Source organism: Diprion similis, chromosome 10 (assembly GCF_021155765.1).
Source record: "Diprion similis isolate iyDipSimi1 chromosome 10, iyDipSimi1.1, whole genome shotgun sequence".
NCBI lineage: Eukaryota > Metazoa > Arthropoda > Insecta > Hymenoptera > Diprionidae > Diprion > Diprion similis.
In genome coordinates, this window is record NC_060114.1 from 21,932,022 (window position 1) to 21,947,052 (window position 15,031).

Below are 15,031 nucleotides of genomic sequence, written 5' to 3' on the forward strand. Positions count from 1 at the left end.
TATAATTATTGATTGATTGATTAATAAGCGAATTTCAATATTTTTAAGTAAATTACATGATACAACAAAGTAAATGTATTGAGTATCAGATCTAAGAAAACTTGTCTTGTTTAAGTTACAGTGTTCGAGCACTATACTTACTTTTCATTCTAATTCTGAAACTATAAATTCTATTCAGTCGTACAGTTTTAAACATAAATATATATGTATATATATACATATTTGTATATACTATAAACGTATATAAACATATGTATATATGTATATATATCTACATATATAGTGTGTAAATATACACACACACATATATATATATTATATAATAAAGAGGAAATAAATGTGATTTTTTTATGTACCGATTCATTCGTCATTAATTGCGTTACACTGCGTTCTTATTCCGGTTCCTGCTGTTCTCGATTCAGTTGAACCGGCATCAACAGTGCATGTATACGGAACGTTACAATGTAAAGAATGTACCGTGTACTGAGTGTCGTCTACAGGCATTTTTGATGCTGGATTATCTACATCGATGTAGTGACACCAGAATAAAGAACATCATGTAAACGTAGACGTTATCAGATCTTATTTTCAGCCTCCACGACGCCTTTCGACGGTCATGCGGTCAACTTTAATAGAGCCGCCGATGCCGATTTCCAAGTTATGCTATCAGGGTCATATTTCAGAGGGAAGTTATTGAATTGAAAGTGATGACAAAAGGGAAAACGAAACTCGAATAATGAAGTATGGGCACAGCCTGTTCAACCAGACGAAAGCGGACAAAAATAATACGTCTTCCCATTTCCCATCCAACTCCAGCTAGACATTCAATCATACACCAAAGTATTACATGACGCAGATTTGATGGGTGAATTTACATATTAATGCAGGAAAGTACGGCGGCAATGAAAAGCACTTTCTGCTCGTAAGTTTTCGTACTTTTCACCCTCGAAACTAGCAATCGGCCTTGTCCGCGATGCACTTGAAAATCTTACTAGAATATACTTTGTTACTTGCCTTGGTCATTTTGCTTAATAATAAGAAAAAAAGCAAATGAGAAAAGCTTTCCTCGGCGATGAAAAGTAGAGGTCAAAATCTGAAATAATGAAATGTAACTTCAGTAAAGCGTAGGACTAGGCATTCGTATCTATGTGGATATTCTCAAATTGGACAACTCTCGAACAAGACTGATAGGCTGAAAAAAATCTAGCATTAATCCGATTTGAAAATCTGAATACTCAATCGTGCTGGAAGTTTGTAACAGATCTATAGAATGTCTTTCAATGCCCCTAAACTTTTATCAACTCTCGACGTTAGTGTCAAAATACACTAATCAGACGTAGTGCTCTCTAATTGGTGTAAACAGTCCATGTGGCGTGAAAATATCTACCAGATATGGCGAGAAGGCTATCAAATCTGACGAAAACATGGCGGAGCCGTGCCAAGCTGTCTTCCATGCGCCGAGACCGTCGACACATGTACTCGTACACGCTAACAAATTATAACAATTTCATTACATTCCACTCTTACAAACGGTGAATTGTAAATATCAACGACGCGGTAAGGTCTTTGGAAAGAATTTGACCGGAGCTTAAGTGATTTTACAGACATAATTAATTAATCTACGAGTATGCTTTTTTGGAAAATAGATGTAACTAGTCTCGCATGCCTTACGCTTATTGCCTTTATGTTGAATTACGTCGACGGAACCGCGTCGCAAAATGAAGAGAGAGCAAAAACAAGCCAAGGTCGGGTCCGTCAAACCAAAGAACAATTGAAACAAACTAAGGAACAATTGAGAGCTGTCAAACTGCCACCATGTGCAGCATGCAGGGCTCTCGTCGAGTCTTTCACACATGTGAGTATACGTTCCTGCAGTTTTTTTCAAAATACACTAGCAAGAAAAAAAAACTGATAAACTTTTTTGACATTATTGTAGGGCATGCAAAAGACTGCTCGCGGAAAGTTTGAAGGTGGGGATACGGCCTGGGAAGAAGAGAAGCTGCGATCGTATGCCAAAAGCGAAGTGCGGCTTGTAGAGATACAGGAAAATCTCTGTAAGGCAAACGACAGAGGGGCGGATCAGTGTCATTTGCTAGCAGAAGAAACAGAGTCAGACGTTGAGGATTGGTGGTTCAACCACCAGGACTCGAAGGATCTGCATACCTACCTGTGCATTGATTTGCTTCAGCACTGCTGTCCGGACAAGCATTTTGGCCCGGAATGCCTGCCATGCGAAGGGTATCCCGATAACATATGCAACAACAATGGAAAATGCAAGGGAGCTGGTACCAGAAAGGGAAACGGCCAGTGTACTTGCGACGAAGGCTACTTTGGGATCACGTGTGAACAATGCTTGCCTGGTTACTTTGAATCTTACAGAGACGAAGTCAAGTTCTTATGCACCAAATGCCATCCGGCATGCGATGGAAATTGCACCGAAGGAGGGCCCAAGGCTTGCCAGAAATGCAATCAAGGCTGGGAAATGATAGAGGGAAAGGGATGCATTGACGTCAACGAATGTCTTGTCAGTGGCAAAAAAGCTTGTGTTGGAAATAAATTCTGCGTGAACAAGGAGGGATCATTTGATTGTTTAGGTAAAAATTAATGCAAAGAAATCAAACCGTTTGTAATTTCAACTTTTGAATTAAGTTTACGATGATGTCACTATTGTATTGAAAAACCACTTCGATCCGCTTGCTTCCAGATTGTGATAAAGCCTGCGACGGTTGTACCGGCGACGGTCCTGATATGTGCATAAAGTGCATTGAGGGACACCGCAAAAAAGACAACATTTGCGTCGGTGAGTCAGATAAATTTCATAGGCAGTGGTTATGATTCTCTCTATCTGCAGTGTGAAAAAGAGTTTAATCGAACCAATGACTGTCTGTTTCAGATTCTGATCTTTTAGGGCGAAAGAAGACAGAAAATATTGCTCGATACTCGACGTACTTTGGTCTCTGCCTAGCAACGTGCATAATACTACAACGTAACGTTTATGCAGCCAGCTTGATTGGCTTACTAGTGGGGATTTATATATCTGTGTCCGAATACATGATCGCATTCAGTACAGTCCAAGACACATCTGCGAATATGGATATTCTTGGTCCTGCAGTTTAGAAATTATTAGAAAAAGGTTTATTATTTTAAAATTGAGTTTCAACGTCTTGAACATTGATGAAAACCTTCACTTATCCAGAATACCATAACTGTGGTAATTATTATTATTAATTATTCTCAAATGATAAACCTGGAGTTGTAACTTACATCTTGAATTTGCGAATTTCAAATAATATGCAACCAACGAGGTCATTAATGTCAGTGTTTTAAGTGAACTATGCTCAAGTTTTATTGTAATTTATGCCACGTGATCTGTCACGAACATTCCTTGTGTAAGAAACGCGTGCACCGTATGTACGGGTATAATAAGTAGGATAATTTTAAAAATGAGACCACAGCAGTTAGCTACTTTGCGTGACTTTGACTCCGCAAAATTTAACCGAGTAAGAAATAATATTTGAATATAAACATAAACGTGGATTGTCTAGTCTCTCGGTGTATAAATTATAACGAATGATTGAGAACTTTCAAGAATCAATGGGCTGTATTAATTTGCTGAAGCAAATATAGTGCAAATTTATGTAATATATACAAAATACAGAAATGTGTTTGATAGCAAACCCGAAACACTAATTTCCGTAATGAACTTCAGCCCTATCTGCACGGTGTAATGAGACAAGAAAAGGCTATCGGATTATCGTAAATATGGTCAGAGTGTTATAAGCATCTGATTTTTCTATTTCTTATTTGCTCGCATTTTGTCAGGCCCATAGCGGTGTTTATAGAGATAGACTGCGCGCTCTGTGTACCGAGCTGAAGCCGTGATAAAACAGAGAGAACCACAACTGTGAGCATTTTCTCAGACTTTGATCGGTCACTTGGCGGGAGAAACACATAGACTTACACAAATATGCCTTATCGTTTTCCTTGCCTGGCGGATGCTCTCCACTCTTTTGATCGTACGACAGAGAGAGGACTCCTCCAGGACTAGCTTTGTCTTTTGGTCTCGGCTTCGGTGGCCCCGAAAAAGAATGACCAAAAGTAATCGATTATTTTTCAAACTCGATTATCTTTTCTCACAATCAGTTGTTCTTTTTTACTCCCATGAACGACGCAATACAATATCAATTCATGTGATTAAAGTCTCAATTATTATCATCGTCTTACTTACCAAGTACCTATTTGACATAATAAGTGAAGATGAATAAAGATTTTCACTTGAAATTGAAAAATATTTTGAATGAAACTATAAATTATCAAAAAACTTTTTCGCTATTAAGATTGCATATTGAAATTTTGACAAAATACGATAAATCGATTAATCGGTTAATTTTTACCAATTCAATTGAGTCGTGCTCGATAATTTTTTTGACTCGATTGCTCGATGCATCGATTATTTTTATCTTTGTGGCCATCGCTACCCCGTAAAACCGCGCAGTCTATCTCTATTAGTCTATGGTTGGGCCCTGCGGCCAAGAAGGAGATCGTGTGTCGCGAACCGGTGCTATTGGGCACGTGGCCCTACCATCCCCCCTTTCTTCCGCCCCTCACCGCCCCCCTGAATTCACGTGCACACAGTACTAGTAACGCAACTCGCAACAGCCTGTTAGGGGTTAAAAATCTGGCCCACTTTTGTGACAACGATCGAAATCCTTTCTTCCATTCTTTTCCTTTTTTTCCTCGTGTTTTGTTCTCCATTCTTTTTGCTCTCGCAGATATATTTTAGCGATACGTAGGGTGGTTTTCAATAGGATTTTTACTGCAGCCGCCTCGCCCCCTGCCGCTGCCTGCACTGCTTGCGCTATTCGGTAGTAGCTGCACGAATTCCACGATACTTGCGTGTCGCGTCGAATCCCGTAGTTGGCTGGGTCCCGTTTCATTTTTCTTTTTTTCCATAAAAATGGGGTTAATATTAGACGGCTTCACCCTACATCCTGCATCCTGTACCATACACAGTTCTCCCAACACGGTTAATCGGCTGGATGAAATGGGCGTGAAGTTCTACATCCTCGCCCAAGACCCCTCCCTTATTCCTCTTTCCCTCACTCCGAAGTATTGCAAACGAAGCTAAAAATTTTGCTAACGGTTTTTTTCCCTTCTTTTTCAATATCGAACGTATACTCCACAACCCGCTGTGAGGCACATTGTCGGCCGCCGTCAATGCCGCTTCGATTAAAATAACCATCGATTAGACGCGCACATGGCGAGGACCTTCGCACCGGTCGCTTGGCACCTTTGTCGGATTTAACTGGAATTATTTCGTCACGGTCTATTTTTGATAGACAACGTTTTTTTTCTCCCCCTTTGGCTTTCAGTTTTTTTCACCGTTTTACGCGTGACCAGCTCCTGTGACGATGATGCTTAATCTACTATGTATATTGTTTGTTGCAACAAACAGTGGTTAGATGATGCACATATCTAATGTGGTAGTTGACGTAAATTTGATCACTAATTGTACGACCGTCTAAATTATTAATTACTTGCTAATATGATTTTACAAATATTACGTCAGACCGATCCGCAGTGATTTCTTAATTCTAGAATTGGATCATCGAACCGTCTGCCTCAGCCGCGAGAAGAGCCATATTAAATTCAGGGAAGTAACGGAACAGATCAGACTGAATACTGTAATTGAACTAAATTTTTTAAATTCACGCTTCACAATTAGATTCCTGCAAAGTTTGCTACCTGACGGATTCAATCGTGATTGATACTATTATATCCATCCAACTATTTCAAATGTGATCAGTGAACGTTCGCTCGCTGTACGAACAATGTATTCATCATAATGGCCGCATACAATGAAAACCGAAAATAACATTTTCCAAAATACTACAACCGTGTAATCGAATCAAACCTCAAAAGTAGTCGCAATTTAAACATGGATTGCTTATACATCGTCTACTCTCAATTAGGATTAAGTAACATTATACAATCATTTTTGTATCAAACAATTGAACGGATCACAGTTCAGATTAGTTAGATTTGTGAAATTAATAAAGCGCGAGACTGAAAGGTCCGTACTTTTGAAACGTCTATCAATAAACCTGTCCTGCTGCGGTCGCGAAGGGCTAATTAACTAGTAGCTTTTGGCCGATTCGTCCAGGGCGGCGAAAATCTGTGACTGATTGTGGGGCAATTGGAAAAACGATTTGCGAATCGAGCTTGTTGCAGTGCATCGCGTCGCTCGTTCAAGCCTTTTGCATATTCCATGCATTTAAACGCTGCGGATCCGTTCCATCGGCTGCATGTTAGTTGACAGGGGTCGACATTGACGCGTTTCAATATTTAACCGGAACAACGCCCTCGCGGTGCACGTTTGCCTTGTTGAGCTCTACCTGCACTTGCTCTAGGTGTGTATACCTATACCTATACGTGTCAGTGACGGAGTGCCGCACTCGACCCCGTCCTCGAAATTGACTTTGATTCTGACGCTAACGTTTCGGCTTTACCCCCAACTTTCGACGCGCCGCTTTCATATTTTACCATTGTTTTCGCTATTGTCTGCAGACTCCTAACTTCTTGCTTCGGGTTGCCCAGGTCGTTCACCGGCATAAGACCGAGAGTACTTCACTAATGAACATCCTACTGCCGGGTACATTGACTTTGTATTCAATTATACACGTGGATTTACCAAGGCCTGATCGGTAATTCTTTAAAGTCACAGCTGCGCCATCCTACACTGAATATTGACGTAGCGCTCATCATAATATCATATTTTGGGAACGTACGAGAGACGTTGTAATAAACATAGCTAAAACTGTATTATTTTCTATGCAACGACTGGTCACAAATGTGTAATGCATTAATAGCCTAATGTTAACTACAAAATTGTGTATACAAACCTATAATTTACTCCACATAATTGAGTGCAAACTAGACAGAATATCTCTCAGAGGTGCACAACGGGAAATAATAAATTGATTATAATTGAATTTAACTCGGTCTATCAGCGACAAATTCCTGAGAAACATCCGGCAGCTATCCAAAAGAGCCAGGTATAAATGTGCAGTGCAGGGCACCTTATACCTGCAGGTATATTAATAATTGAATTCGCCGTAATAGGTGATACACCGTTTGCAGTTTACAGGTATACGCACACCTTCAAATCTTACAATTAACCGGTCGGTGCATTTCCAGTAATAATAACATTCCCTTTGTTTTAGGTATACGTATAATGAATTTAAAACAGCTTACTGTTTAAATAGATCTGATACTGTTTATTCGTTATGTGTGTGTACATAACGAATAAACAGTATCAGCTGTATTTTGTATAAATTGGAATATTACGTGAACATTAATGATAATTTGAGCTCTGTCTATGCTGCAAAAAATAAGCTGAGAGCTTCAGTTTTTTTTTCAAGATTTCACTTTAAAAAATTTCTTCAAGAAAATTTCAAGAACCGACGCATTTTGCATGTTGAATTGATCTCATTTATTAATTCTCAAGAAGTTTTCCTGTAACCGATCAATACTTGTATAGTTTACACGTCTAGCCTCTTGGTTGCACCGATATTAATATAAGATTTAAGTTAATAATTTATCAGATATGATACCCGGACCGATCGTACTTAGGATGTAAAGATTGCATGAGATACGTGTAAGAGAAGAAGTTCTTTCCGCAAAGAAGATGGATATCTTAAATGAAATTACTTCATGTCAGTTGCCAAACAACTACCGCATTCCGGCAACGAAATCAATTTTATCGAAATCTGTAACGCGAGATTCAGAAATTACTGTCTGAAGTCATTATTAACAATTTTCTTATACGAGTAACATAGCATTTTACCATTGCGATAACTATTAAAAAATGTAATTGTAACCTAAAAGGCATTGTTTAACTGATTTTTCCTTTCGTCTTCTTGATTGGAATACTGAAGTCCTCTGCAACGTGGTTTGAGAAGCTGGCGTCGCAGAAAATAGGGGCATTACTTTGAAATTTTATCCACGTACTCGAAGTTATCAATCGCTGATATACATCTATCTCCAGGACCCATTGATTTGTGGGACCACCGTGCTAGATTTTTACTTCTTCGGCGGTATTAACTCCTACTACGTTTAACGTACCCTCATTGATTCACTTGCCAAATGAATGTGTTGCTATGTAATTTTACATGCAATGCTGCGTATGTTGAAGTTCTAAAAGTACATAGCATGTAAATTACGTAAACGACTGTTCGACATTCATGTGGGAGAATAACTTTCCTAATTTGTAACTTGTCCGATCTAATAGGAAAAATATAACAAAATGAGTTCGTTTATTTCATTGTCTTTAACAGAATTTCACTGTAATTCAGTGATTCTTGGTATAACAAACTAAACGTATTATGATGCTACTGCGTGAACCAATGAAGAAAAAAAAATACAAAATATGAAAGGTCGTTTAGCTGTTTTGAAAGCCATTCCAATTCTAATATTATGTATCAAATTGGATAAAAGTGGATTGATGCAATGACGAGGTTACTAAGTACAAAGGTAATGTACGAATTATTATTAAGCATCTCATCATAAATTGAACAAAAGAAAACATAAATCATTGAAGGATAATTGTTGTAATCCTAAACCATAGAATACGAAGTGGTTCACTTTTTCAAAAGATGCTAATCGATCTGCAGTCCAGCAGAAGTCGAAACTGGCCGATGTGTGTTTTAAATTTTTACGAATAAAAGACAAAAAGAATCTGATCATATTCTCGGATGTTTGATCAGCTATACAAATGATATAAATAACCCTAGACGATTTCTTGAAAATAGTTTGATTAATACACAAAATATCAATGCTAAATGTCTGTTCACATCAAAAAGCCAGAAGATTATCGAAGGTATCTTTCTAGCACAATGTGGGTAACTCTGCGTACGTGAAACTACCAATTGGTCCTATAGTTTAGCATCCCATTAGACAATACAATGGTATCTCAATAAACGATTGAGCTCCAGCAGGTGAGTTGTTATATAAAGAGCGTCTTCACATAGCAGATATCTATCTTTCTTTGTTTAATTCTGTCCTGCTCTAACAATGCTTGGTGCTTTCTTCTGAATGTGTTCCTTTTATTACAGCAACGTCATGTCGTCATATATATACTCTACTTTACGCACACTAATTTCTATACACGGAGATAGTCCTTCTTACCTCTATCCTGCATCGTTGAAGTAATTTCAACTCCGCACGATGAAAATATGTTCGTATGGAATATAATTAATTTTCACAACAGTCGGGAGATAAAGCAGTTTTCTACCTAGGCACCCACCCAGCCGAAGGTCACAAAAGTTTTTACCTGCGCTTTGCGGTCTAGCTTCGGTCTAACAATAAATCTGTCTTCATATATTTTGGTTCGTTCTCGTTGACGCGGCCATACCAATTCAATACGGAAAGCCCTGATTGGTCGCATAGCTGCAGGCTGAGCTACTATCTATCAAAGCCTGCTGTATCGAAGTAATGTAGTATGTATTGAGAAAGCGCCCCTGGTTTTCGTAGTTTTCATTTTAACCAAAAGGTGGCCGAGCGGGCTACAATTTTCTGACTGTCCCATGAGAAAAATATAGCCAAGCAAGTATTAGTTAGGCTAGTCTGTATAGACACTAGATTTACTTGTGGTATACTAATGTTACTGCATCGAAAGATGCGTTAGCATTAATTTTTGCGGGGTATTCTCTTAGCCGAACACCAGATTGGGACTACAATGCCCTTAATGCACTTGTAAAAATATTTCCTTATTTGGTCGTATCGAGCCAGACATATCGACGAAGGTAGGTCGGATTTCAGAGAAAATTTAGAGATTCATTCAGTACGTAGGTCAGGCACCGGACACCTTATGGTTTGATAATAAAAAATTCAGAACGTAGATTAGAAAATTATTTAATATGATAATGACAATATTTCTTTAATGATAAATCTATCATGGTATATGTGCAATGTTTTCGTAAGTTATTCAAATGTTTCGATTGTTTGGTAACCAAGATATTTTAATTTCCTGGGGTCTATGTATAAGATATATTTTACATCCGACATTTTTTGGTATTTCAGTTTCTTAAACATGGACGATCGCCAGTCACAGTTGCTTGGCAACTCAAAACTTAAAATTGATACTCAATCGTTGGGCAACCAAGACAACGATAATACGGTTGCCAAGCACTGCAATTCCGACTTCACTTGTTGAGATAATTATTCCTAAATACGTTTGGTATTTTTTTCGAATCAATAAACATTAAAAGAAAAAATTGAAATTATTAGCGACGACTTAACATCCTCAATTTTCATCGTAATCAACAAGCGCTTCTTGGCTGAAGCGTGCAGGATTTTCAATCACACCGATCATAGCATTCGAGATACTTTTTAAAATAAAAATTCAATCCGATTTTTCATAGTCAACACTTCGAGTACGTTATTGGAAGACAACATGATGAGAAATTTGAAATCAGATACAATCGCTCTGTGGAATTTTTATAAGTATAATTTTTTTTCCATACGGAAGACATTATAAAACCACTGTAAATATATTAAACCAATATTTAATTGAAATGTAACAAAAACATTACAAGTACCAATTTTCTCAACAGAGATTATGATGTTTTTATATTGTTACAAAAACTTGACTAATTTAACTACAGAACGTGAAACATGATACAGTTATAATATTGCTAAAATGCTTTTGTCGATGAATATGTTGTGTGGGTACACATCCGTCATCGTAGTTGGGCTAAACGCTAGTTGAGAAATTTTCATCCAAATCGCCAGGTGCCCAAGCGGGCTGGGCTGAGGATGTCATACACGTGACTCACACACTCAATGGTAACGTGCGCGCTAGCGTACACAATGAATACTTGAAGTTTTCGTTCTTCAACTTGCCGGTAGATGGCGACTTGACTATCATTCTAGAAGTCAATTCCCACAAGAAAGAAGGGTCTGAGAGATACATATACGTCTCCCGGTGACGTGCCTACTCATGTTGCAATACTATTATCCATATTAAAATCGAATTTTTTGAAATTGTTGGCCATACCCCAACCAAATTAAAATCCAAAAATTAATACGAATACCTACTCTTACGATTTGTATAAATGATTCTCAATAGTGACTGCCCGTGCGTTAACGCAGTTACTACTGTAGAGGTTATCACAGTGATATTCATTTATCATAGAACCACTTTAATTAATCCAACTGCAGTGTCGAAGGTGGTATGAACGCGGTAACCCCTGGACGAAACTATGGACGACAAGTGGAGTTGTTTTTCTTTTTATCTTAATCAGGCTTGGGCCTAACAGTTCGCCATCGGGAATGCCTCAATTCAGGTCGCATACATATGCTTACATGTTTGTGTGCGAAAAAGCTCACTTTAGCTAAAAATTCGGGACTTTAAACACAGACTTTACGCACGCAAGGCCAAGCAATCCTCTTACTCTACTTTGCTAAAGCATCCCATCAAAAAAGGTAAAAACAGATTACGTCGTTTAGCTCAAACCATTCGTTTTAATTCTATGGTATTTCATGGTTGTTCAGCAACTTTTTTGACTAGTACCACCCAATTAAATCAGTAACGATGAAAAAGGTGAGATCTGCTGGAGCCCGCCGCCGCTGCCGCCGTCCTCGCTATGACGGTCTCCTCGTCGTCCGTGCTTGCCTCGCAGACGCCTCACTCGCTAAAAAAAAAAATTTAAGAAGGGCCACTCGCGGCCCACGTTGTTAGTTTCTGTCAGTTCTGCTGCGGATATCCCGGACGCGGTGCAGCTTCACGGATCTGGCGGGCTGAGCGCTATCACCGATACAGCCACATACTCCGTCCTATGGGACATGGCCTATAAAGCCAATACCTAATGGTTTAAAAAAAAAAAAAACACTTCGTCCTGGTGTTTCATCTTGTAACGATATACCCACCTGCTCCCCCCCCCCCTACTTTCGTTGTTGCGATAAAATTCTGGGCAGCGGAATTCATCCGGATACGGGAACTCAATAAAGACTTCCTTTATCATGCCGCCGGTCGAAGCCGTCAATTGGGTGGCGCCTTAGTGAAATAAATAAAGAAAGGGGGTGACAGAAGGGTAGGGAATGGTAGGGAATAGAAAGAGGGCTATTTAAATAAAAAAGGTGAGAAGAGAGAAAGCGACAGTAGGTGTTACTTCTGCTTATCTTAAGAGAGCCGGTAACAGGGAGAAGGCATAAGTTAACGCCGGTCAGTGACACCCGAGTTCGTAGGCTCGCGCAATCAGCTTCGGGTAGTTACCGCCGGAGGGTAGCACTACGTGGCCGCGCTGTTGGCCGGCTAGACACAAACAATCGTTCCCGACCTTTGACATCGGACGGACGGGTAACGGAAGGATCTCAAAATTTACCACGGGAACAACTTGCGCTATTTTCATGGAGAAATTTCGAGCATTTCATCGACTCTGAGCTGTTGAAGCAGGAAGAACGACAATGCTCGTGCCATTGCAGCTTGCCGTTACGGTGGCATCAACAAGTCTTGTTGCGGCAGCTTACCGCGAAACGAAGAAAGGATTACAGGTCACTAATGATCCGCGAGGACAACGAAGATGCAATCAACACCGTTCGGCCGAGGGAGCGGGGAGAGCGAGGGAGAAGAAAGAAAGAAAGGCACCTCTGCAAGTACACACGGCGACACGAAGGTTCTGGAGAATTCTGCCACCAAAACTAAATTCGAGAGAGAAGCACAAGGGATGAGGCGAAAACACGACAGAATCCTTCAGCTCGTCTCTATCGCTTTCTGGCACGAAAAATTAAAAAATTAGTAAAATCGGACATGTTTCATAAAAGAAACACTAAAAATACAAAATAAGCTAATCATTATACAAACTGCTGATTCTTGGAAGGCAGTGTGGAATTATTCTTTTAATGAATTAAGTAGGTCGTTCTCTATGGTGCTGAGGTATAGGGCCATCTCGGGGCAGACTCGGAGCAAGCCCCAGATACTCTACCACTTTTCAATCAGTAGTTCGACAACCTAGCTCCCCAACGGGGTAGGGAGCATTTCAGGTATTACGCATGATAGGCTAGTGTAGTTTGCGATTGTCATTTTTAAAAATTCGTATCTCAAGTATCAAATATGGATCGTAAATGGTCAGTGCTAGCCTAATTTACCAATACGATCTTCTCACTGACAACTTATACATGCTACAGACTTACCATTTTCATGAAAACTGTTAGCTGAATAGCGATCTACCGGTAATATATTTAACTTGGTGGTTCATCAGCCGGTATGATCACTCTGTCATACACCTAGGTGTCGGTAGAGGTCACAGCATCGCCTCATACTATATTCTGCGTTGCCGCGATGAAAGAAGAGTATTCGACATCTCGTATGTAGTCCGAAGGATTTATGTGACACCTGACGATATCTCAAATGTTTAGCAGATCTGTTTATTGAATATTATCAGTGCTGACATAACTTTAGTCAATGCATATATTTTACACTTTACTGAGAAGCCTTGTCATACGGCAATGCCTCAATATAATGTTATAGTGACTAAGATGAATGAGATACTGACGGATAATTAAAGATGAAATAAAGATACTTTGCTTTCAAAAATAGCGATGCTTCTATTTCCACAGGATACAAAAAAGTAAAAACATTGTTACTATTAATTTATCCACCAAACTGAACGGGTTATAAAGTTACCTACATACGTGTGTCCTAGAGTTTTCATTCCTCATATTCTCGCGACGTTGGATATGAAAGCGAGAACACTGAAAGCACCAATATCCCCTAACCCCTGCTAACCCCACCTTTTTAACAGAGTAGGTATGTCGGCACCTGGACCAAACCATACTACCACCGCTACAACTGCCCCCATCTATATACCTTCACCCTTCCTTGTTTCCCATATATCTCTGGGGTACTGCTTATATAACTTTTTTTATAATGTCTCTCCCTTTGCATCATGTACTGCACTACGTATAATACAGAACCCTATAGCAATCACCCGGAAAAAGCTTCTGTAGAAATCTAGAACTCTTCTCCTCCTTTTTTAACCCCCTCTTTTAGCCCCTTTCACTCCCCTCCCTTCTCTCTGCACCGCAGATTTAACCCCCTACTCGAAGGGTTGTTTTAAATAATAATACAATACGAGGACCAGCGTCCCGACATAAGTCCTACCACCAGGACTTTGCTTCAGTCGTATAAAGCTGCAGAACAGGGTGTCGTGCAATTTTTTTCTGCTTCGTGATTGTTTTATACCTAAAATAAATTAAAAAAATTACTTTGCGAATTTGCCATGCTATAAGTTTTTGTTGCATATACTGTTGGCAGTTAGACTGATCCGTTATCGACGTAGACCTATTCTTGAATCATAAGCTACTTGGGATTTGCAGTAGAAGAAAATCTGAATGGCTTTATCTTTTAATTTAACTTTAATGGTTTAAGACTTATGCTGGGATATGAACTATTACAAAATTGTGTTAAATGTAAATGTTGAAATTCTGAAACTGTGAAGTGGAGTGAAAAATGATATTCAAGTGCAAGTTAAAGAGGCGGTGAATAATCGGAAAGTAAGCGAATCAAAGCTTTTCACCATTATCCCGAAGCATATATCTGTCATGAATTCAGTTTCAGTTTCTTAACGGCTTGTAGATATCGAATCACTAAAAATCGAACTGACGGCTCCATAGGTTTGACAATATGGCGGAAACAAATGGTTGTGATTCGCTAAAGCATATGCCTAGCACCCGTATAAAACAACGCTATTTGGGATGTGTTTCTTAAGTACGGTCAAAAGTAAGCCAATGAATATTCTTTCCTTTTATACACAAGACAGTGATTTGATTAATATGCAGGAGACATCAGAACTTATACTGCAAGACTCCTCAGCCCAATTGATTTCCTGTAACATGTCACAATTACGTTGGTCAAAGCTTAGCACCGCGTTGATCACCGAGTCCTATGATTTGTCCGTTTGAAAGTCTTAAGTAATTCGATTTATACTTTTCCTATGTTGATTGTTGAATAGGTACTGCATAAAATAGATTT

General features: G+C 39.2%; 1 protein-coding gene across 1 annotated transcript; it reads left to right on the forward strand.

Moving 5' to 3' along the window:
* The first annotated feature begins 1,298 nt into the window (after positions 1 to 1,298).
* Positions 1,299 to 3,897, forward strand: LOC124411195 (cysteine-rich with EGF-like domain protein 2). Its single transcript, XM_046890174.1, has 4 exons — positions 1,299 to 1,855; positions 1,937 to 2,594; positions 2,705 to 2,800; positions 2,894 to 3,897. Exons 1-4 carry the CDS (start codon positions 1,628 to 1,630, stop codon positions 3,115 to 3,117), a joined length of 1,206 nt encoding a protein of 401 aa, XP_046746130.1. The 5' UTR covers positions 1,299 to 1,627; the 3' UTR covers positions 3,118 to 3,897.
* The last annotated feature ends 11,134 nt before the right edge of the window (positions 3,898 to 15,031 follow it).

Bases quoted from the DNA above. Each gene is read 5' to 3' on its own strand.
- LOC124411195 (XM_046890174.1), top strand. From the start codon at position 1,628: ATGCTTTTTTGGAAAATAGATGTAACTAGTCTCGCATGCCTTACGCTT. The intron at 1,856-1,936 runs GTGAGTATACGT...ACATTATTGTAG, and splicing joins TCGTCGAGTCTTTCACACAT to GGCATGCAAAAGACTGCTCG. The intron at 2,595-2,704 runs GTAAAAATTAAT...GCTTGCTTCCAG, and splicing joins GGGATCATTTGATTGTTTAG to ATTGTGATAAAGCCTGCGAC.